The 22,213-nt window shown below is 34.6% G+C and overlaps 1 protein-coding gene across 3 annotated transcripts in view; it reads right to left on the minus strand.

Moving 5' to 3' along the window:
* Positions 1 to 22,213, minus strand: part of DACH1 (dachshund family transcription factor 1) — a 491,468-nt gene that overhangs the window by 55,236 nt on the left and 414,019 nt on the right. For all 3 annotated transcript variants that reach the window (XM_036757384.1, XM_036757382.1, XM_036757383.1), the window contains one exon: positions 5,376 to 5,527. In XM_036757384.1, the coding sequence (XP_036613279.1) occupies positions 5,376 to 5,527 (152 nt within the window). The remainder of the gene's footprint in view (positions 1 to 5,375; positions 5,528 to 22,213) is intronic.

The following is a 22,213-nucleotide window of genomic DNA, read 5'->3' on the forward strand; positions in this document are numbered from 1 at the left end:
GGAAAAGATGTCTTCATCTTAAAGTAAATGTGAAGTTTTCCAACACCTGCTGCATGAGCAAATCATCAACATGGATGGCTCTTTTATGCATTGCCTCCCATGTGACTCAGAAATATATAAGGCATGGCATTACTATATATTATTGTTTGGTCAAGTCATTGGGAAGGATGAAACTATACTTTCCACTACATTAAGCAATCATTGGAATATGGGTGTTTGAGGTCACCTCTGAATACTTTTTACAGTCCTGCTCCTCCCACATAGAAAGTAAAAATAGGGGATATCAGGGCTCTACAGACTTCCTTGTGGAGTTGGTTGAACAAACTTAACTTGACGGAATATCTTATCCATTTGAAATACGCCAATTCACAATTTTATTGATTAGCTTCTGTTACATTTGATTTCTCATGTTTCATTTTTATTTAAGTTAATTGACATTAACATATTAAGTATAAGAATTAACATCATTTTATAGTGATAGCTTCATATGCAGATATTTATCTAGATAGGTGTGAATTTAAATAAGAAAAAAAATTATCTAAATCCACAACTAAAATGTCTGAAAATGTTATCTATGAACATTTACATCAATATTTTGATAACTCTATTTCAATATGATTAGTTTACTTTGTAATACTATATTTATGCCTTTAACAAAAGCATTATTCTAAAAACCAGTCTATAGATGTTACCAGACTGTCAGAGGGCTCCAGCAAAAAAAGGTTGAGAACCTGAAATATATCCATTTTAGATCAGTTCTCCTTTTTAATTACCCATAGGTGTTGGGAATGAGGCAGTGTGGTATAATGTATAGACACTGACTCCAGAGTTAAAAGGTCCAAGGTTCTAATCATATTTTTGATGTACACTCCCAATGTGACTCTGGACCACTTGATTTAACTCCTTAGGCCTCAGTTTCTTAATCTGTAAAATAGGGATTGTGCTACACTGTCTTCAAGAGTCCTAATCCCAGAGCGATGATCCTATGGTTCACAGATATCACACCTGGGCTTGACAAAATTAATCTAGTTCGTTGGTTTTTTCCTGGCTTTATTTGTTTGACTTTGCCAACAAGACAGTGAACCAAGCTGAGTGAATGATTTGGTTCCATTTAATTTTAATAACTAGCATTTTTTTTAGAGCTTTAAGATTTTCAGATAACTTTACATATGCCAACTCATTGGATTCTCATAATAACCCAAGAGGTAAGTGTTATTATTATGATCTCCATTTTGTAGATGATAAAACAGAGGCTGAGAAAAAGCCAGCTGACTTGCCCAGGGTCACACAGATAGTGTGTTTCTGAGGCCAGATTCAAATTTAGGTCTTCCTGATTCCAAGTCCAGTACTTTGTCCATTGAGCCATCAGGTAAAGTCTGACTTTCTACAAGAAGTCTTTAATCTTAGCACCTTCTCTCTGAGACTGTTTTATTATATCGATCTATCTGTCCATACATATATACACACATACATATATGTATGTATGTGTGTCTATGTGTGTGTATAGTTTGTATATAGTTGTTTGCATGTTTTCATCCCCTTTAGACTGAGCTTTGAAAGCAGAGACTCTGTGTTTTTAATTTGTTTCTTTTTTTGTTTGGAGGTTTTTGTTGTTTGGTTTATTTTATTTTGCTTTATTTTATTTCATTGCTTTTCTTTGTATCCTCTGCATTTAACACACTGACTGGTACATAATAAACACTTAACACATTATAGTTGGAACTAACTATTTTGCTAACAGAATAAATTATGGCAAGTAATGAGTAACAGAGAAGACTAGATTGAAGACTAGTATGTAGTAATTCTTTTGAATGTGTTAAGTTATAACAGGTAAAATTAGTACATATCATTGCTAATTCACTAAAACCAGATCTTTTTTTTTTTAATCCACTGAATGAAACTCAGGTGTAGTTCATACCAAAAGACAACATTCCTCAGGCTATTTAAGCATTTCAAATGAAATAAATCTAATTTTTAAATTGGATTTTGAATATGGATTTCTTCATATTGCTTCCTCAATAGTAGTTACTGATTGAACTAGAACTTAAGGATCAGTTTAGTTGGAATTCTTTACTCCTTTTCTTACAGTCCTCAAGAAATATATATTCCTAGAAATTTCACAATAATTTAGAGCTCACATTTGTAAAATTATTATTTGCATAAAAATTCAGCATTGATCTTAGTTTCCTGTTTAGTAGTCCCTTTTATTTTATATGCAAATGAACCTGGGATTTCTTCTACAGGAGGAAGTCCCTAGATGAATCCTAGGGACTCGCCTTTGGCACTGAGTTGTTACTTCCTCAAAATTAAACAGCAAAATCAGATTCAAACAACTTGTAAATATCATTTTAGAAGATATGGCATTTGAACCCCAGTCTTTTTGCCTTCAAGCCCAGCTCTCTATCCACAATGTCCTACTGGCTTTTCTTAGCTCTAAAGTCAAACTATGTATCATGTTCAAATGGGAAGAGATTATGAAATACATTTAATGACTGCTCTCCCATCTGATGTGCATATAGATTGGCCTTTTTGAGTATATAAAAACACATATTACCTCAAGTATGACAAAAATTAAAAAAGCTTTTCACTGTTTTGGTAGCTATTTGGTAGACTATTACTTAATTTAGAAGAAATAGTTTAAAGCTGTGAATAATTTGGCATTTATACATAGGCTGTTCCATATAGAAGAATCTAAATGTATTTCAAATCACATTCTGCTTTATCCATCAATGAAATCATGACTCACTCCTTTGCACGGAAAAAGAAGTTTAAAACAAGCATACAGTAAATATTTTAAACATTCTCACATAGAAAGCAAAGAACACCATTATATCTAATTGAAACTGCAGAGTAAATTGAGGTAGAGAGAATGTAATTACCCAAATTAGAATTTGGATGGCACATTTATATAGTATGCCCAGTAGGCCAGCAGCACCATGTTTAACTCTATACCCATACTCCACCTAGGACAATACTGGATCTTAATAAATGGTAAAAATAATAAACCTGCTAGCAGCTATGAGCTTTTGAAAACTTCTCAGATGCCACTGTGAATGATTTAAAAAAAAAATCCTTTAAGATATTTTTGTAAGAAATCATCTTCAATATTATGCTAGGTTTTAATGATCTTGTGGTAAGCACACATGACTCTAAATCAGAAGATCTGTGTTCAATTCCTTTACTTGTTTGCAACAGGGAATGATGAAACTTTTGAACCTACTCATCCCATAGATTTACTGTGAAGAGAGGCCTCTTTAAATCTTAAAATGTTATATATTAATGTCAAATTATTATTATTATATTTACCCTCATACCCACACAGAAGTAGAAGGATCTACCCAATTAAGAAATTTTTAAGTGAAGCATACAACTTTTATCATTTATTTTTGCCAAAATGGCTTCTCCTTATAGTACCTTCCTCTGAATTGTTTCCTTCAATAATACTTAGATTCCCTCCTACCATAAATGAACTAAGTCCTCGTAATTCCTTTACATTTAAAAAAAGTTTCTTGACAAAACAGTTTACTAGTACAGTTGGAGGGGTTATAGGTGTGTATTTGTTAGGAAGGGGAAAGGGCAATGATGCTTCAAAGTCTACACAAACATTTTGGTTAATCAGAAAATCAAATACATTGCTATCTTCAATTTAAATAAACTTATTTTTTTCTAAAAAAATGTGTACTCACTAAAAACATTCTATGTTTACATATAATTAAAGTGTAAGATGCCTCCCCTGTCATTCCCATAAGGTTTTGTTTGGTTTTATTTGGGGGGAGGGGCAGAGAAGAGGAGGAAGGTTAAGGGGTAGCCCCAGTCTTGACCCCATTTAGCTTGAGAGATATGATAATAGCATACTATGAGAAATTCCATATGTAGAGAAAATATGCAGCTGGTTTAAATTGAGGAAATCCAGAAATGCTATAGTTTCTAAAGTTGAAATTAAATTCCAACCTCCTTGCTGATGTGACTTTAGTTAATAATATCTACATGTAAACAGCTAGTTGTATAATGATGAGTAAATATTTGACATTTGAAGGGACAAAAGGTGCTTGGTTTATAATTGTTTCTAAATAAATTAAAAATAAAAATGGAAACTTATTTTTTAAGCCTTTAGTGCTAATTTGGAAGTCTGGAGAAAAGAAATCTACTTTGAAATTTATGAGATAGAGCTCAATATGGGAAAATAATACTACATTTACAGAACAGAAAGCAATTTGCCTTTTAAAAAAAATCAAATTTTGGATTAAAAAAAGGTAAAAAGCCAGAGCAAATATGTGACCATCATTAGAGTTGGGTGGGGATTGTTTATTCATCTATTAATTTAATTATTTTTATGCTGAGATATAAAATACTATAATTTAATACAGTTCTGGAAATTCTAATTACTTAAATATTAAAAATGCTACATTAATAGAGGAAGAGATATTTTACATTCTAAAGTGCTTCTGTGCTGTCCTTGGAGAGGTAAATAAAATTAATTATATTTCCATTGGGAGAAAATTTAGTATAGTAGTAAAAGCATAATGAAAAATCTCATTTAAAGAATGGAGTGATAAAGTTAACACAAAGTATTAGCATCATCCTTTGCAATGCACCCATTTTTTTTTTAACATTCCAGACATTGAGCAGTGTTGTGGCCCAATCCCCATCTGTTGACCACATGATCACTACATGTGTGGGCTAAAAAATCATGCTCTCTTATATTCCAAACACTCGTCTTATCTTGGCCTCATGCTATATGTTATTGTTAATCTTGACTATTTTTGAGTCATACTATATTGTACATAAAATACACATCCTGAGTACTGCATAGGAAATCTGTAGAAAGTTTGGTATTACTCTTTGAAGTCTATTCTTTGAAGAGAATGTTAGCTGAAACAAGCTTATTTGAGAAAAAAAAAAAGGATTTTTGTGGATTCCTTTATATTAGAAACATTTCAAAGAGCTAAACACATAATTTCCTCAGAGAAAATTTAGCAGTTTAAAATAACTAAATATTTATTAGAAATGGTTTGCTCTTTTATTTTTTTTTTTAGTAAATCAGACAAATTTAAACAGTTAGACTCATTCCATTAGCCTGTAATAAAAAGAGCATTTAGGCAGAATGATTTGAAAAATGCCTATGTCACTTTCATCTAAGTCTCTATTATGGTTTAATATACAATCTATATTTTATGTACTGTATCTGAGTGTTTCTAAACCCATTTGATTAGTGCAGCTCCTTTTAAAATCTAAATTGCTGCAAGAGGTTTCCATAAATTAGTTAATTCAAATAATCTCATGAATGGATTAAGCTGGAATAGTTTATATCAACTTAGACAAATCTACAACCAGGTCTTTTATGTTCCTTTATACTGGCTGGTAGAAAGGCCTACCTGGATGTTAGTCAGAAGGGTCTCTATGGAGGACAATCCATCAGGGAAAAGGAAAGGAGATGGAAAACCTGGAGGTAGCGGTTGCCCATGCCCAGTAAGAGAAAGTTTGTCAAGGCTGTCTCTTGCGGTTGGTGTGGAGAGCGGGGTCTCATCTGTATGTGATTGAAACAAAAATATAGAACAAGTTACGCTTGTCTGTTTTTATTAGACCTCAGTAATGGCTTCCCTAGTGGTTTCCAGAACATTTATTGCAAATTGGTTCCTGCTATCAGGAGAAAATGCTTTCTGCTGAATTTTCTTTAATGAAAAAGCTGTGGAGATACAACAAGATAACATTAATGAGTAACTTTATAAGCCTTTTAAATGCAGTCTCTAATGAGACTGAGTTTACAGTGCCATAGAATCTTTTTAAAACAAATATTATCTCACATATACTTGTGATAATATATTCAGGCTGCCTTTATGGGCACCTTCCCAATTATCTCATTTTAGTGTGTTTTCTATTTGGATTGACAATAGAATATTTTCTAGCATTACATATACTTGTTATAAGAAGAGTCATTTATATATTAGTAAGTGTCCAATGCAATTAACACTTTCCTTCAATGACAAATTCAAATATGACCTTAAGGAATCTATAAATAGTATAAAAGTAGAAATTTTATTATAATCCTTACCAAAAAAATAAAATTGATAGCTATGATCCAAAAATCTACTTAAAATTGTAATTACTTTTGTGAATAAGTAAAATTCTACTGAACTTGAACACCTTTTTACCATTGATTCAGCTTTATAGTGAGATAACCATAGTCATGTTTTTTCTTTTATACCACCAGAGGTGGGGGAGCGGGGGTGGGAAGTAGTAAAGGATAGGTAATTATATGAAATCCCAATAGCACAATATAGGAAATAGCATAAAAACTTCTAATTAAATATTCCTTAACAATTCTGTCTACTTTTATCACTTTAAGATGGCATAAAATGAAATATTTTAGATTGTGAAACTGCTTAGTTATAATGATGCAGCATTTTAATATTTTATAAACTTTGCTGAAGACATGTGAAAGATACAAAGTTCTGCCAGTTTCCATACATACATCCTTAAATTTTACCAATAATGATTTTTTTCTTTTTATAAATATTTTGTTATTTTTAATCGAGGAAAAAAAAGAAATCAAGACGATGCATTTGCAAACCATTGATAGTACTGTCCATTTCATGTGACACAAAAACTCAGTTTACTTCTTTATTCCCATAATATCATTCTACAAAGCTTTTTCACCCCAAACTAGGTTTATTTGTTCATTTGTTTATTTTATTATTTATCTTCTCCCTAGGGTAGAGGTATGCTGGGGGCTAATATCAGTCCCTATTCCCAGGTAATGCTAATAAAAGTTAAATCGACCCTTTTTTGAAACCATTTTTTTAGAGGGGGGAAGGCAAGGCAATTGGGGTTAAGTAACTTGCCCAAGGTCATACAGCTAGCAAGGGTCAAGTATCTGAGGCTGGATTTAAACTCAGGTCCTCCTGACTCCAGGGCCGGTGCTCTATTACTGTGTCACCTAGCTCCCTGCCCCCCCGCCCCCATACCTCTACCATTTTATTTCTTCTAAGTTCAGAAGACTTTTATACTCTTCTAAATATATATGTATTGTTCCTTCCTAAATCCATTCCCGATGAAAGTAGGTTACCAGAACTACCAGCCCTCCTCCCCCATCTAATTCTTCCTTATCTTTTCTTCCTCTTGCACCTCATTTGTATTTAAAATCATTTTTCATTTCCACTTGCTACTGATGAACTTTAAAAAATGGTGACCAGGAACAAATGGTGAAGCAGGAGGATATGAGACAGAAAAGCATGGTATCCATGTCATAGTCTCTGTTTTAGTGCTATATCTCTCCCTATGGTTGTTTTTCTCCCTCATCTCCCACCATGATGATTCATGATTAAAAGCAGCAAAGTTTTTCAAGATGGAGAAAAATAAAGCAAAAGAAATAGGATTGACTATTTCCCTTTTATTAAATTATCATACTTTTAATCAAAATTAAAGAAATCTGGGGAAGGAAGTTGGGTAATGAGGGGGAGAGTAAAGAGTAGAGACGGTGCAGTGTTGGATGTGGTTCAGGTGATCTTGGATACTTTACCTACCTGTTATAAATTACCCCCCTAGGGAAAAGTAACCAACTCTTTCTCATATCCTTCTCCTCAAAAGCATTTGCTAAAAATGTCTATCTTCATGTGAAAGTATTTAAGAAAGGGAGCAATAGTTTTAGATCAATTTCCCATTAGGTGTTAGCAAGCAAAATGATTAAGGAAAAGTGGTTTAATTTTCTATGAGCAATAATGTTATTTTCATCAGCCATCCATCATTCCCACCTGTTCTCAGCAACCCACAAACTTTTGATCTAGGCAGTTGTTATCCCAAAAGTTTAACTAATGTCACATGCATCCTCATTCACTCATTAACTATCTGAGTACTTATCATATGCATAGCAGTGTAATAGGTACTATGGATAATACAAGGAGAAAAAAATTCATGTAAAACATGGTCCTTGCCCTCAAAAAGTTTAAAACCTAGTTAGCAAAATAAAGTACTTTCTTATGAAAAATAAATAAAACAGCAAATATATAAACATAAAATTAAATGAAACAAAAAATAAATAAAACAATATATAAGATGTTGTTGGGTAGTAAATATTTAAGTGCCAAATGGTCACAGATGATAAATGCTATGAATTCATCCATTTAATGAACCAATCAATGAATATTCACTAAGTACCTACTTCATGCATAGCAGTGTGCTAGTACTGGTGTGTTACAAATAACTGGGACAGAGATTGAATTTGTGGTTTCATTGGTATAGGGAACTACTGAGAGAGTAAACTACCTCTCTAGATGCAGGGTGCCACAATCTCTACTGACTTAGAGCATTTCCTGGAGCACTAACTTCATTGTCTTGCTCATGGTCACACAGCCAGATTATGTTAGAAGCAGGTCTTCATGGTACTAGGGGTTATACCATGCTGTTTCTGCGCAAGTAGTAAAACACCTGTTTTTTTTTTTTATTGAGTTATCAGGTTCAGAAAGTATTTTCCTTACAAAAAACCTATTGAAATAGGCAGTACAAGTATGGCCATGAACATTTTACATATAAGGAAATTGAGGTTTGGATAGGTTATAGTGACTGGTCTGTGGCATTGGTAGTGCCAGAAATTTAAACTCAGGTCTCCTGATTTTTCGATTCAGGAATCTTTCCCTCTTGTAATGTGTTTGTGTGTGTGTGTGTGTGTGTGTGTGTGTGTGAGAGAGAGAGAGAGAGAGAGAGAGAGAGAGAGAGAGAGAGAGAGAGAGAGAGAGAGACAACCTCTCTCCTCAAATAGTTTACAAGAGTTAAGAGTTATATGACCAATATATAGGACATTTTCCTGTGGGGCATATTGAAATCAAACTAAAAATTTATTTTTCAGAGAATGAATGATAAAATAATAATAACTTAAAAAAACAGAAGAGGGAGTGTTTAGTCTGTACTGGAGACATCAAGAAATGTTTCGTGGAGGAAAAGTAGCTAGAGCTGAGTCTTGAATTAGAAGTTTGAATAGGTGGAATAAGACTGTCAGGAAGGAGGGGGAAAAGAGATAAAATGCCAGGGAGAGCATAAGAGGACATATTGCATAGATAATGAAGAAACCTTAGTAAAAGGTTAAGTTTTATATTGGGAGGAAATGAAAGATCTCATTGGAAAACTATGCTGGAAGCACAGTTTGGTGGACTAAAACAAATGATTTTTTAAAGTTTTATTTTGTTGCAGTGTTGTAACTAATAATTATCATTCTTAAGGCAAATTTTAGGAAATGTACTTGGGACAAGTTTTATGAAAATGACCTCCAAATATTGTAATGGAAGCTGTAGAGAGAGGGAGAAATAAAGTCTTCTGATCTTTTCCTGTTTTAAGTATTCTTGTTGAATCAATAGTAAGCTTAGTTGTTTTTCTGCTGCAGAATGACTAAGTACCATCAGTGGCTTTTAAATTTCAGTGCCCTGGGACTAAGTTCCAATCATCTCACCCTAGTTATGGCTCTGCTTCTAGGCAGTAGTGTGTGTTAGAGGTATGTAGCCACATGAGTATTAGAATGAAAGCAGTGTTTTAATTCAACAAATATTTATTTTTGTATGTAAAGAAGAACTAATCTCATAATGGTATTCAGGAGATATTGGACAAAGAAAAGACTAGAGATAAAGACCAATTAGGAGACAATTATGATATTCAAGGCATGAGGTAATAGGATGATGCCTGAGGAAATAAAATGACATGTTAAAGAGATATTTCAAAGCAAGGATCATGAAACTATAGAGTATGAAGCAACCTAAGAGATCTAACCTAAATTTTCTTTTTATAGAAAAGAAAAACATTACCCAAACATTTTCTAAAAGAGGAAAGTAGGAGCCAGAGAAAGCTGTGATGCCTCAAAGTCACTTAGGTTGTTTCCTTCTTTATTTCTTTTACTACTATGTCATTCTTCCTCTCATTGAAAGAATTTGTTAATTTGGTTTTTTGACCTGCAAGATTTGGGGACTTTTAAGGAAATTAACAAAAAAAAAAAACCAGGAAATCAGGAGGAAGAACTAATTTGGAGGGATTGCTACAGGGCTTTGGTATGTGTTGAGGGGAGAGAAGGAAAGATTAATTTGGTTTTGGACTTGTCAAGCTTAAAGCTAATAGCAGACCATCCAAGTAGAAATGTTCAATAATATTTAGAATTACAGGAATGAAGTTCAAGCAAGGTACTTGGGGGAAGACATTTGTGAGTTATTTGCAAAGAGAGGATAGAAGCAGCCTAGAAGTGGGAGTGTATGAGTAAATGCTGAACAACCAGATCTCCAGGAAAAAAAAAAGTACATCAAACACGTTTTTGATCTGAATTATTAATACTTTCCTTACCACTTTCTTAAGTCTGAACAATCATTAAACCAATAAATGAAGCTAAGAGTTGTGTTATTTGGCAAGTTCTGATGGGACAGTGGATAGAGCACCAGACCTGGAGTCATGAAGACCCGAATTAAAATCTGGCCTCAGATGCTTACTAGCTGTGTGACCCTGGGCAGGTCATCTAACCCTGTTTGCCTCAGTTTCCCTACATGTAAAATGAGCTGGAGAAAGAAATGGCAAAGCACTGATGTTATCTTTATACATCGTGCATATATGTAATGTTATCTGCTCCTATTAGGATTTGAGCTCCCTGGGGACAGAAACTCTTTTTACACTTTTTTAAATGTAAGTTCTTAATAAATAAATGTGCTTCAACTGATTGAAATTTTGTAATAATCTTAATATGTGGCACAGTAGGAAACGCCTTTGATCTGGGCTCAGATTGTGGGTTCAAATCTCATTTGTTGTTCAGTCATTTGAATCATGTCTGACTCTCTATGACCCCATTTGTGACTTTCTTGGCAGATATACTAGAATTGTTTGCCATTTCCTTCTTCAGCTCATTTTACAGATGAGGAAACTGAGGCAAACAGGGTTAAGTGACTTGCCCACAGTCATACAGCTAGCTGAGCGGAGATACATTTTAACTCAGTAAGATGAGTCTTCCTGATTCCAAGCCTAGCACTCTATCCACTGTGCCACCTAGCTGAAAGGATGTATATACTACCTGTAGGACCTTGGGTAAATAATTTCCTTTTTCTTGGTTTCAATTTTATATTCAGTAAAAGGAGGGTTTGGGCTATGCAATCTCTGAAGTACTTTTCAACTGTAAATCCTATTACGCTCTGTTATTTATCTAAAGCAAAAATTTATTTTAAAAATTAGTGATAAAGAGTTTATATTTCCACAGAGAAAATATTTCAAATCTAACATTATTCTCTTCTAACAAGTAAAAAAGGCAAAGTAATGTAGTAGAATGAATTGTACTTAGGATCAGAAGTCCTGTGATTAAATCCTGGCAGTACCCAAGATCTCTGACACTGAGCAAAGTAGTTTCCTTCTCTTAGAAATAGAAATTATAATATCCAATACTTGCACTACCTACTTCATATGGCTACAATGGAGACACTAGTAACTGACAGAATTTTAAGGCTTCCAAAGTCTTTTTTATATGCAGTCTCCAATTAGAGCTTTATAACAACTCTATGAAGTATGGACTATTGTGACTATTATCTTCCATTAACAACTGAGGAAGCTGAGATTCGCAGAAGTTTAGTGCCTTGTCTATAATTATTTGCCTCGTGTAAGTGTCAGAAGCAGGATATGACTTGAAGGCAGCCATGGATAGGACACTAAAGTTGAAGTCAAGAAGACTGGTGGTCAAATTCTCCCCGACACACTTACTAACTGTGAGATTGCTGAACTAGTCACTTAGATGGTCTATGTCTCAATTTCCCCACTTGCAAAATGAGGGGCTGTGGTTCTGAAGGTCCCTAAGTCTCCAACTTCATGTTTATTCTTCTCTGGGCAGCACTGGGAACTCTTTAGACTTTCTCTACCATGTCCCCAGGAAGGATACCTTTATCTCTCCTCCCCACCCTTTTTAGTTTCCTTTTATGTGTTGACATAACATCCTTAAGGGCCAGGATCACCCTTCTGCCTGCATTTATATTCTGAGTGCTTAGAAAAGAGCCTGACACATGGCAAGCACTTAATGGTGATTCTGGGTTGCTTGTTGATTTGACTTCCAGTTCCAAAGGGATGAACCTCAGAATCCCAGTGTTTACTGAGGACAAGTCCTGAGAGCAAATGAGATAAGGCATAGAAAGCATATCATAAAACATGATATAACTGAGTAATTATTACTACTTAAAAAACTGACCTCTCAAATGGTCACTATGTATAAGGCACAGTAGGCATTTGTGTCCAACCAGATTTTGACTTTTTGGCCTTTGATTAATATAAATGATGATTTAAGTGTAATCAAAATGGAGAATAGAAGAGAGAAGATAAAAATGAATACAAAGAGATTCAGGGAAGTAATATGCAAAAAATGTGTCCTTTTGCTCTTTTTAGGCAAACAGTTAAGTACTTCTTAAACCTTTGAAAATAAATAGAATGTTGATGAGTGGCTAAGGCAAAGGCAAGTGTTTTATTTTAAATCTTACCACTTACATATATTACACCAAGACCTCTTAGAGAAGTCTCCACCAAAGTCCAACTTTGGTACTTTATCTACTTTATCATAGCATGGAGCTGATCTTGGGTACTTTGCTCCAGGGGAGCAAAAGAGCTTGCCTAATTAAATGTGAAGGAGCCCATGACCAGGTTGGCTTCGTGTGACAAAATGTTCAGTCACTGGAACACTCAAAGCCAATCTACCAGCTTATAGAGGGCTTATGATATATTATGGTAGAGAATGGTATTCTCATACTAATGAAAGGTCCTTGAAGTACCAAAACATACCAACCAACAATTTTGTTCTTTAAGTATAAGTGGCCTTTAATTTAAAAAAAAAATGGATTCATCTAATTGCTTTCAAAACTACAGTCCTTTGGACTCACTTTAAATATAGTCTTTAAAATTTGCCCTGTAGAAAAGAATTACAGGGCATCTGAGTGGCTCAGTGGATAGAACACCAGACCTGGAGTCAGGAAGACCAAAGTTTAAGTCTGGCCTAAGACATTCAACTAGCAGTGTAAAGCTGGGCAAGTCACTTAACCTTTTTACCTTAGTTTCCTTATCTGTAAAATGATCTGGAGAAGGAAATGGCAAATCACTTCGGTATCTTTGCCAAGAAAACCCCAAATGGGATTACCAAGTGTCAGACCAACTGAACAAAAACAAAAATCTTATAATACATTCCATATTTATCATAATAATATTAATATTCCAGGATAAAATAACCAAATCACAGTAGAATTTGCAAATATTTTTGAGAACATGGTGGTTTCTAGTCAGGCATGCAGAATTATTTGTAAAAGTCATTCTGGATGGGATTAAGGAATGGTAAATAATCTGGGGTGGGTCCAGTGAAAGGACTATCTAGTAGGCTAATTAGGTGATGTAGATGGGCTGGGCTGGGCTGGGCTGGGCCACATACCTTAGGCAGAGACACCAGTGATCTAGGCTACTGAAATGTATGGGAAAGTTCAGGGTCTGAGCTGCTTTCAAAGACATGGTCTTTTTTTTTTTTTTTCCTTTTAGGGCTAAGAGCAGATTGTTTCAACAAGTTTTTATTAATTAACATGATCGAGATTCAGAGTACAAAGATAAAACCAAAAACAAGTCTCTCCTCTCAAGCATCTTATATATAGCCTATTAAGAGGAAACAACTTACTGGCAGAAAAACAAATACAAAATACATACAAAGTAATTACAAAGCAATGGGGGTAAGGAAGGGTGGGAATAACTAACAATAGCTCTCTTGTAAGAGGCCTCTTATTTGAACTGAGCCTAATCTGTGAATAAACTCTGTTCTTTCAGGGACCTAAACACAATAATTCCCCTCCCCTCACTGCCCCCTCACTAGCCCCATTTGCCTATTTGGGTAAATCCAAACCACAATCCCTTCTGTATCCCCAACATCAATATTTGGACACAGAGCAAAGAGAAGAGTTACTAAAAATATAGGAGACAGGCCACATTTCTCTCTTAACTCTCTCAACTTGGCAAAACTGTGGTTACCAAGTGACAAATGTACTGACTCCATGGTCCTTAGTACTTCAAAGAGTTTGGGGTCACTTCTACTATTGTTTATCCCTTAAAGTCATTAATGACTTCACGGGATGGCATGAGCCAGATATGTAGTATCACAAAGTCAACTTCATCTACCTTTTTTGGCTTTCCAAAGCCCTGACAGATTTCTAACTCATCGCTGACAAAGAGGGCATCCATTGGAAGCTGCAAATCTGATTCTATTTCCTGGCTTGATGTTCTGTAGCTCTGCACAGTAGGGTCATTAAGTGTTCTAATAGCACAACGGAAGCAAATTCAACATGTGTTTTGAGATGACTGACTCAGGACATGTACACACCAATGCTTTATATAGAAACTGGTTTTGTTTTCTTAAGGGATTGTTTGTCTGTTAGTGATAACATCATTAAAAATAAATGAAAGGGGGCTGATAAAATGCATCCCAAAAGCAGAAACCTAATTAGAGGTGATATGCCTGCTATGAGGCTTTCTTCAGGCTTCAGGAATAGAACAAGGTTAGCTCTTTTTCCTTTTATAAGGCCCAAAGAAGGCTTCACAGTAAAATATCACTTCTGATCTAATTTTATATTTCTGTGTACTTTAATAATCTACTTTACAGCCTGTGCCTGCTCATAGAAAGTGAACTAGTTTGGGGGCCAGAGATAACTTCTTTATCATGTTACATGGCACAGAAAGAAAATCTGATGGTTCAGCTCTGATTAAAAAAAAAAAGCAGTGTTCTTATAAAGCATATTGTCTATACAGCAATAGATACAGAACTGGCAGCTGAAATAATGTGCATGTATACATTTCACAGCCAACAATGACTGTTTTAAAAAGTGAATTAATTGTAAGTAGTACTTCTCAAAGTGGGGAGTGGGGGGAGAGGATCTTTTAGGGCATGGAATTTCTTTCATTTCATGGATGGTGGAAAAAGCAGGAAACTGCAATCCCTTGATAACTCTGCCCTTATTGTGTTATGACCTTGGTCAATTTACTTAAATTTACATTTGCCAAAAATACATTTCTAAAATGTACTTTGAGAAGCTTGGAAAAAAAGGTGTCACATAAATCCAAGGAGTGTGTATGTGTATGTTTTCCCAAATTACTATTCCTCCAATTTACTAAAAAGAGAAAGTGAAGAGGAATAAGTAGGATAATTGCTGTTAGAACAGATTTTCACCCCATAGATCTCTCTAGGAATCCTCATAGAGTTCAATAGCTTGAAAATCTGGTCCATTGTCATCACTTTAGCTTGGCTCAGTTAGTCCTGTAACACTAACTAAAATCTTGTGAGAATCGTGACTAGGAAACTCTTTTGCCTACGGTTAGGAGGACATACTGCCAAATAAAGAAAACATTTTACAATCCCTTCTACCAGAAGCTAACCCAAACACAAAATATAAAATATTTAGGAGATTGAACATTAGGACAGATATGGCTTATTTTTAGCACAAGATATTAATGAAATTCCATCAGAATAAAATGGCAATGGAAATACCCTTTTAAACCTATGGGGGAAATACATGAATTTTTTAAAAAAGAAATTGTGGGCTTGATTTCCCCTTTTCACATGTCCTCCTAAATAGAGTAAATTTCAAGGTATCCAGGCATATGCCCATTGGCCAAAGATAGTAGCCTCATCATGATTATTCAACGGCCAAGAAAAGAGATTACATAAAACACAGGAGAGAAGAGGCACAGGTGTATGTATGCATGTGCGTGTGCATGTGCGTGTGCATGTGCGTGCGTGTGTGTGTGTGTGTGTGTGTAGAGACAGAGATGAACAAAGAGTTAGGATTGCTATTTAGGAAGAGCTAGAAGGTGAATAAAAAGAAGCTAGAGAGAAGGTAGAGATATACAACTCTTATTTTGCTTCTTTCCATCTTTCCCAAGCAAAATGGTCTTGAGGCTATTAAAATAAAAATGAAAACAAGATATATAAGAGGGACATGATCTATCTATCCCCAGTGATGTCAAGCCATGAGAACATGAGAGACAAATTCCATCTCATCCATTAGATTGTGAGCTCCTTGGGGGCAAGGACTGTCTTGGTATCCCCAGCTCTTAGCACAGTGCCTATCACATAGTAGGTTCTTAGCAAATGTTTACTGATTCATGAAAATGAAAGAAAGGAGGGTTGTGATAGCTTGGTGACTATCGGTGTCCTCCGAAAAAAGTTCAGAGGGTGAGAGAAGTATTGTGAGACTGGATGCTGACAAATGTCCTTATTTAAAAAAAAAAAAAAGGAAATCATTGGTGATTCAAAATATTGGTTGGTGAGTTTAACTTTTATTCTGGGGAAAATTCTTAAAGAAGTTGTGATCATTAAGAAGTCATATTGCTTCATCATGAACAGGTCATGCCATATTGCTGTCTTTTCCCTTCTGAAAGGTTTATTTGATCAGCAGAACAGGGCAATACTAATCATAAGAATTCACACTAACATAGCACTAGGTTTGCAAAATGCCTCATACACATTATTTCATTTGATCCTATAAATAACCCTATGAGGTAGGTCCTATTATTATTCCCATTATACAAATGAAATTGAATCAGGGAAATGTTTGTCGACTTGCTCAAGGTTGCACAGCTAATAGGGGATGTGGGATTCAAACTACTTTTTGTTTTCCTAATTCCAAGATGAATGATATACTACAATGTCTTTCTGAGTATAATATAAATAAATATCTAAATTTCAGTGAGATATTTGACAAAGAATTTTATGATCTCCTTTTGGGCAAGATGAAGAGATATAGGTTACGAGGTAACACAATTTCCTGGATTTGGGAATTGATTCAATGATAATTTTTTAAAGTGCTCATTGAAATATCTGTGTCTACAGAAAACAAGTCTTAGGGAGTGCTTTAAGAAAAATTATTTGGCAAAGGTAGGGTATCAAAAATATAGACATAAATAAAATAAAGAAAATAGGGTTGCTAAATCATATATATATGTATGTATATATGTACATATATACATATACACACACACACACACATATATATATATGTGTGTGTATATATGTAAGGGCGGTTAGGTGGCACAGTAGATAGAACACCGAGTGAGTCATTAAGACTTGAGTTCAAATCTGACCTCTGACACTTACTAGCTATGTGACCCTGGGCAAGTCACTTAACCCTGTTTGTTTCAATTTTCATCTGTTAAATGAGCTGGAGAAGAAAATGGCAAAACACTTCAGTATCTTTGACAAGAAAACCCTAAAGATTCAAATATGACTGAAACAACTGAACAACTGCAACAACAATAATATACCTGTCTGCATATCTGTGTGTGTGTGTGTGTGCATATACATATGATGTTTGTATGTGCATATATACTATATACATATATATATTATACATAATATATGAATATATGTGTGTATACATATTACAAAAAACAACAACAAAACAGAAAAAAGACCAGAGAAAATAGAAGGAAACATCAATCCCTTGATAACTCTGCCCTTATTGTTTTACAAATAGATAGACAGACAGATAGACAGATAGATAGATAAAATGCACAGAAGAGAACAAAAAGAAGACTAGTTCTAGAAATTCTTATTATAGGCATAAGAAAAAAAATGAGAGATTAAACATAGATAAAAATGATGGTCTACTTAGAAGACCCTGAGGGATCAATGAAAAATTACTTGTCACAATAACTTTAGCAAGGTAGCAATATAAAATAAACCAACCCAAATTATTAGTCTTTCCATATGTTACCAATAAAACACAGAACAAAGAGAAATTCCATTCAAAACAACTACAGATAAAATACATGTAATTGAAATAACAGGACACACATGAAACCTATAAAATGACCAACATAAAGCAGTTTTATACAATTAAAGTAAAAAAAAATGAAGAAATACTAGTTGCTCATGGTTGGGTGATGCCAATGTAATAACAATGGCAATATTGCTGAGATCAATTTACTTATTCAATATTACACCAATAAAATTACCAAAAAGTTACTTTATAGAGCCAGAAAAATATTGATGGAAATTAAGAGGGAATATGGAAAGGAGTATCACAGCAGAGCTCAATCTTTGCTGCCAAACAGTAATAATCAAAATTATTTGGTCCTTTTTTTTTTAAATAAAAAGTTTATCAGAGGGCAGAAAGCTAAACCCAGAATTAAAAAAAAATGTATCACAGTGTTCTGTAAATGCCAAACATCAACTACTAGGATAAGGACTCATTCTTTGACAAAAACTGCTCAGAAAACTAGAAAGCAGTCTGACAGAAGTTAGGTTTAGAGGATCTCCTTGTATCATAATATCACAAGAAGCTCTAATGGTTACATGACCTAGATATTGAAGGTCAAATCATAAACAAATTAGAGGAGCAGAGAAGGAGATTGTTGAAACTCTGGATAGAAAAAGTGTTTTTTTAAAAAAAAGTATTGAAAGAATCACAGGAGAAAAAAATGATTTTGATTACACAGAATTGAAAAATTGCAAAAAGAGAATCAATCCAGTTAAAATTAGAATATGTGTGTTGCTACAAAAGACAAAGCAAAGGCAAAATAGGATGCTGACTCAATCTGAGGAAGAACTTTCTAATCATTGGAGCAATTTGGATAAGGAGTGGGCTATTTGGTTAAATAATGGGTTCCCCAGTTGTCATTAAAAGTAACAAAAGGGCAAAGTAGCAAAATGAATAAATAGTTAACATTGGAGTCAAGAGGACCTAGATGAATTCTCACCTCTGACACATGCTGTCTTTGTGACACAGATTAAGTCACCTAATTGCCACCAGACAATTCCCAAAACTGTAAGTTTCAGAGATGGAAAACAAACAAATAAATAAATTTCCCCCAAAATGGAGGATTAAAAAATGACTACATTTCATCATCCACCCAGTCACCTACCATCTTCTGCTTTACTACAAGATATGATGGAAAACAGAATCGACTTAGACAAGAGTATTAAGTATAATGAAATATTTAGTCCATAAGGACTTAAGGTTAGCCACAGTTACAAATGAGGCCTTGTCAATATAAAATGTAGACACATTTTCTAATAGACATCAATTGTATTCATATACAAAAATACTCTTTTTTTTTCCTGTTTCCTTAAGGTTCAGAACACATGAGTTATGCACATTATTTGGGACTAGGGAGAAAAGTATATTTGCAATCCCACGATTGGTTCCCACCCAGTTCTGCTATAGACTACCTATGTTAGTGAGCAAATCAACTTCCCTGTCCAGGCTTCAGCTTCCTCCTCTCTAAAAAGAGGTAGAGGCGATGACTACATAATTTTAAATGTATGATCCTATTGCAAAATGTTCTTATAAACTATATGAGTTAAAGTAAGTTAAAACATTTATTGAGTATCTAAGACAATGAGAGCATCTTTTTTTTTAAGGCTATCTCATGGTTCACATTTATTGATCTTCTACAGCAATAAAAGACTTGGGCTTGGCATGACATATCCTATCATTTCTGGTTAGGTTTCTCTTCTATGTCAAGGTTACATAAATTTGGGTTAACATACCTTGAAACTTTATTAAAATGGAGGTATTTTTAGAAATCCGATATAAAAATAAATACATTTTAGTGTAGCTTTCCCTTCCTCCCCCAAATGGCAGACTGAAATCAATGAAAAATATGCCACTTCAAAAGAAATAATATACTGGTTTTGATTATCAGTCTAAGTCATAATTATCTTTGTCTTATCAGCCAAAATAATTTATTTATAGAGTCCTTTTTATTACTTCTCTAAATCATGTGTCCTCAAAATAATTCCCAAATTTTGATGAGTCTCTGGAATTTAAGTGAACTCAAAACAATATGTGGAATTTTTCCAGAAATATTGAGGTTACAATACACACTCAAAAAAGATAAATGAATTGTCCAAAAAGAGTCCCATGGACACTTATTTTTTTTTAAAAAAAGGATGACTTTGACTTTAATTTCAAATTTTATTTTCCATAGCATTAAATATAATCATAAATTTCAACAAGGTTTTAGGAAACCAAATTAGCCAAACAATGATAAATTCATTTCATTTTCTAGATTAGCCTGGTTTAAAGTGAAATTAACATAGTCAAACAATATCAACATTCAAAATGTAACCCCACAAATAAAAGCATATAGAAAAAAACAAAAGTTTTTGTCTTTGAGATACTTTATTTAAAATAATTATGTAGTATTCCTTGTTTCCCATGAATTAAATACTTATGTTAGTGAGCAAATCAACTTCCCTGTCTGGGCGACCATAATGTCCAAATTTGTCAAGAAGCCTGACATCCTTATCCCTAGTTCTATATAATCTAATCATTTCTGCCATTGTTATTGGATGGGGTGTATCAGTCTACTGTCTTAGTAACCTACTGCCTAGCCCATCAGCTTTCAGGACCAAATTAGCCTTTCCTGAACGCTATTATCTCCTCCCTTCCAACCCCAACTTTTTAGCTCCTCAATAATCTGATTCTCTATGAGTCTGCTACTCTAGCCAAGGTGGTCCTCTTACCCTCTCCTGAGCAGAGTGATTATCTGTGTCATAGCCGTAGCTCATGCTATAGTCATCCCACTTGGAATGCACTCCTCACTTTGGAAATCTTAGAGTCCATATAAATCTCATATGTTGATATTATTCTCTCTCTAATCTCTTCCCTTTATTATTCTCAGCCACTCCCATAGGTTTCATTACCTTTCTCCTTTCTTAAGGCAAAATAGGATGCTGTCTCAATCTGAGCAATCTGTCCGGAATTAGCAAAACCTCTGATTTTGACAGTGGGGGGAACTTCCAATGAGAGCACCCCTTTTCCATTTGGAGATAAAGAATTACTATGCAATTTCATTATTGTTCCATCCTATAGACATCACCAAAACTTGCTAAGATGAGCCTCTTGACTGTTATCCTATTGCCACTCATCATCCCTTGAAAAATCCCAACCTTATCAAGTAGCATGGTGGAATAAGCAATGTCTCAGCATTCAGAGGACTGCAGATTAAATTCTTCCTCTGAGGCTTAATAATGCCTGCATGATCTTGAACAAGTCACTTAACTTCCTTCAACCTTGGTTGCTTCAGCTGTAAAATGAGGGGATGTACTTGATGGTCACTGAGGTCTCTTCTAGCTCTAGACCTATAACCTCTCTTTTCTCCTCATTTGTAATTAGCTGCTTAATGCTGCTGGAGGAAGTCATATAAACAGGACAGCTGGGTATAATATAAATATCCTCCAATAATCTCTCATTAATGTATGGACAGAATGCTAGATTTGGAGTCAGGAAGATGTGAGTTAAATACAGCCTCAGACACTTATTAGCTGTGTGACCATAATTATAGCACCGGAACCTCAGTTCCCATGGGGATAAGAATTGCACCTACTTTACAGACTTGATGGTAAGGACTCAATGAGATAACATATTTAAAGTATTCGTGTGTGTTGTCTTCCTCCACTAGAATGAAAACTCTTTGAGGGCAAGTACTGTTTTCCATTTTGCTTATACTTGTATGCTCAGCAAGACTGACAAAAATAAATAAATAAATGTTTAAAAATCTTTGCTGCCTTGCCTTACCTTACCTTAAATCACTATATAAATTCTATTTACCACCACCAGTATCACCAGCAATATCATCATCATCATCATCATTCCTTGACAGATCCCTTCTATTCTTGAGCTTCTAGTATGACCCCTTACATTCTCTCTTGCACAGAGGAATTTTCATTTTTTTTTCTGGACAAAGAAAGGCCATACACTTCAAAGACCTTTTCCCATATTCTAAAATTCAAAACCTCACTAAAAGATAAATTACTCTTAACTCCTCACTGAAAATGAGATAGCCTTTCTCCTTGCTTCTTTTGAATGCCAAATCTCCCCCTCCTCTTAACTTGAATCAAATCTCTCCCATGCTATCTTTTCTAAGAGTCTGTTTCTTTGATCTGCCTTTCCCCCTCTATATCATGTTTAATCTTTCCTTGTCTACTATCATTTTCCACACTTCCTACAAACATGCCCTGGAATCATCTGCCCTTGGGGGAAAAACAAGACTTATAACTGACCTTGATGTCCCCTCAAGTTATCATCCTGTATCTCTTCCCTTTCACAACCATACTCTTGGGGGTGGGGGTAAGGAAGGAAGTTATATATGACCATTGCTTCCATCTCTTCACCTTTTACTCATTTCCCAAACCCTTATAATCTGGCTTCTAATCTACTGGTCTACTGAAATCATCTTCTCCAATCTGAGGGCC

The sequence above is a fragment of the Trichosurus vulpecula genome, chromosome 4 (genome assembly GCF_011100635.1).
Source record: "Trichosurus vulpecula isolate mTriVul1 chromosome 4, mTriVul1.pri, whole genome shotgun sequence".
In the NCBI taxonomy this organism is placed as follows: Eukaryota; Metazoa; Chordata; class Mammalia; order Diprotodontia; family Phalangeridae; genus Trichosurus; species Trichosurus vulpecula.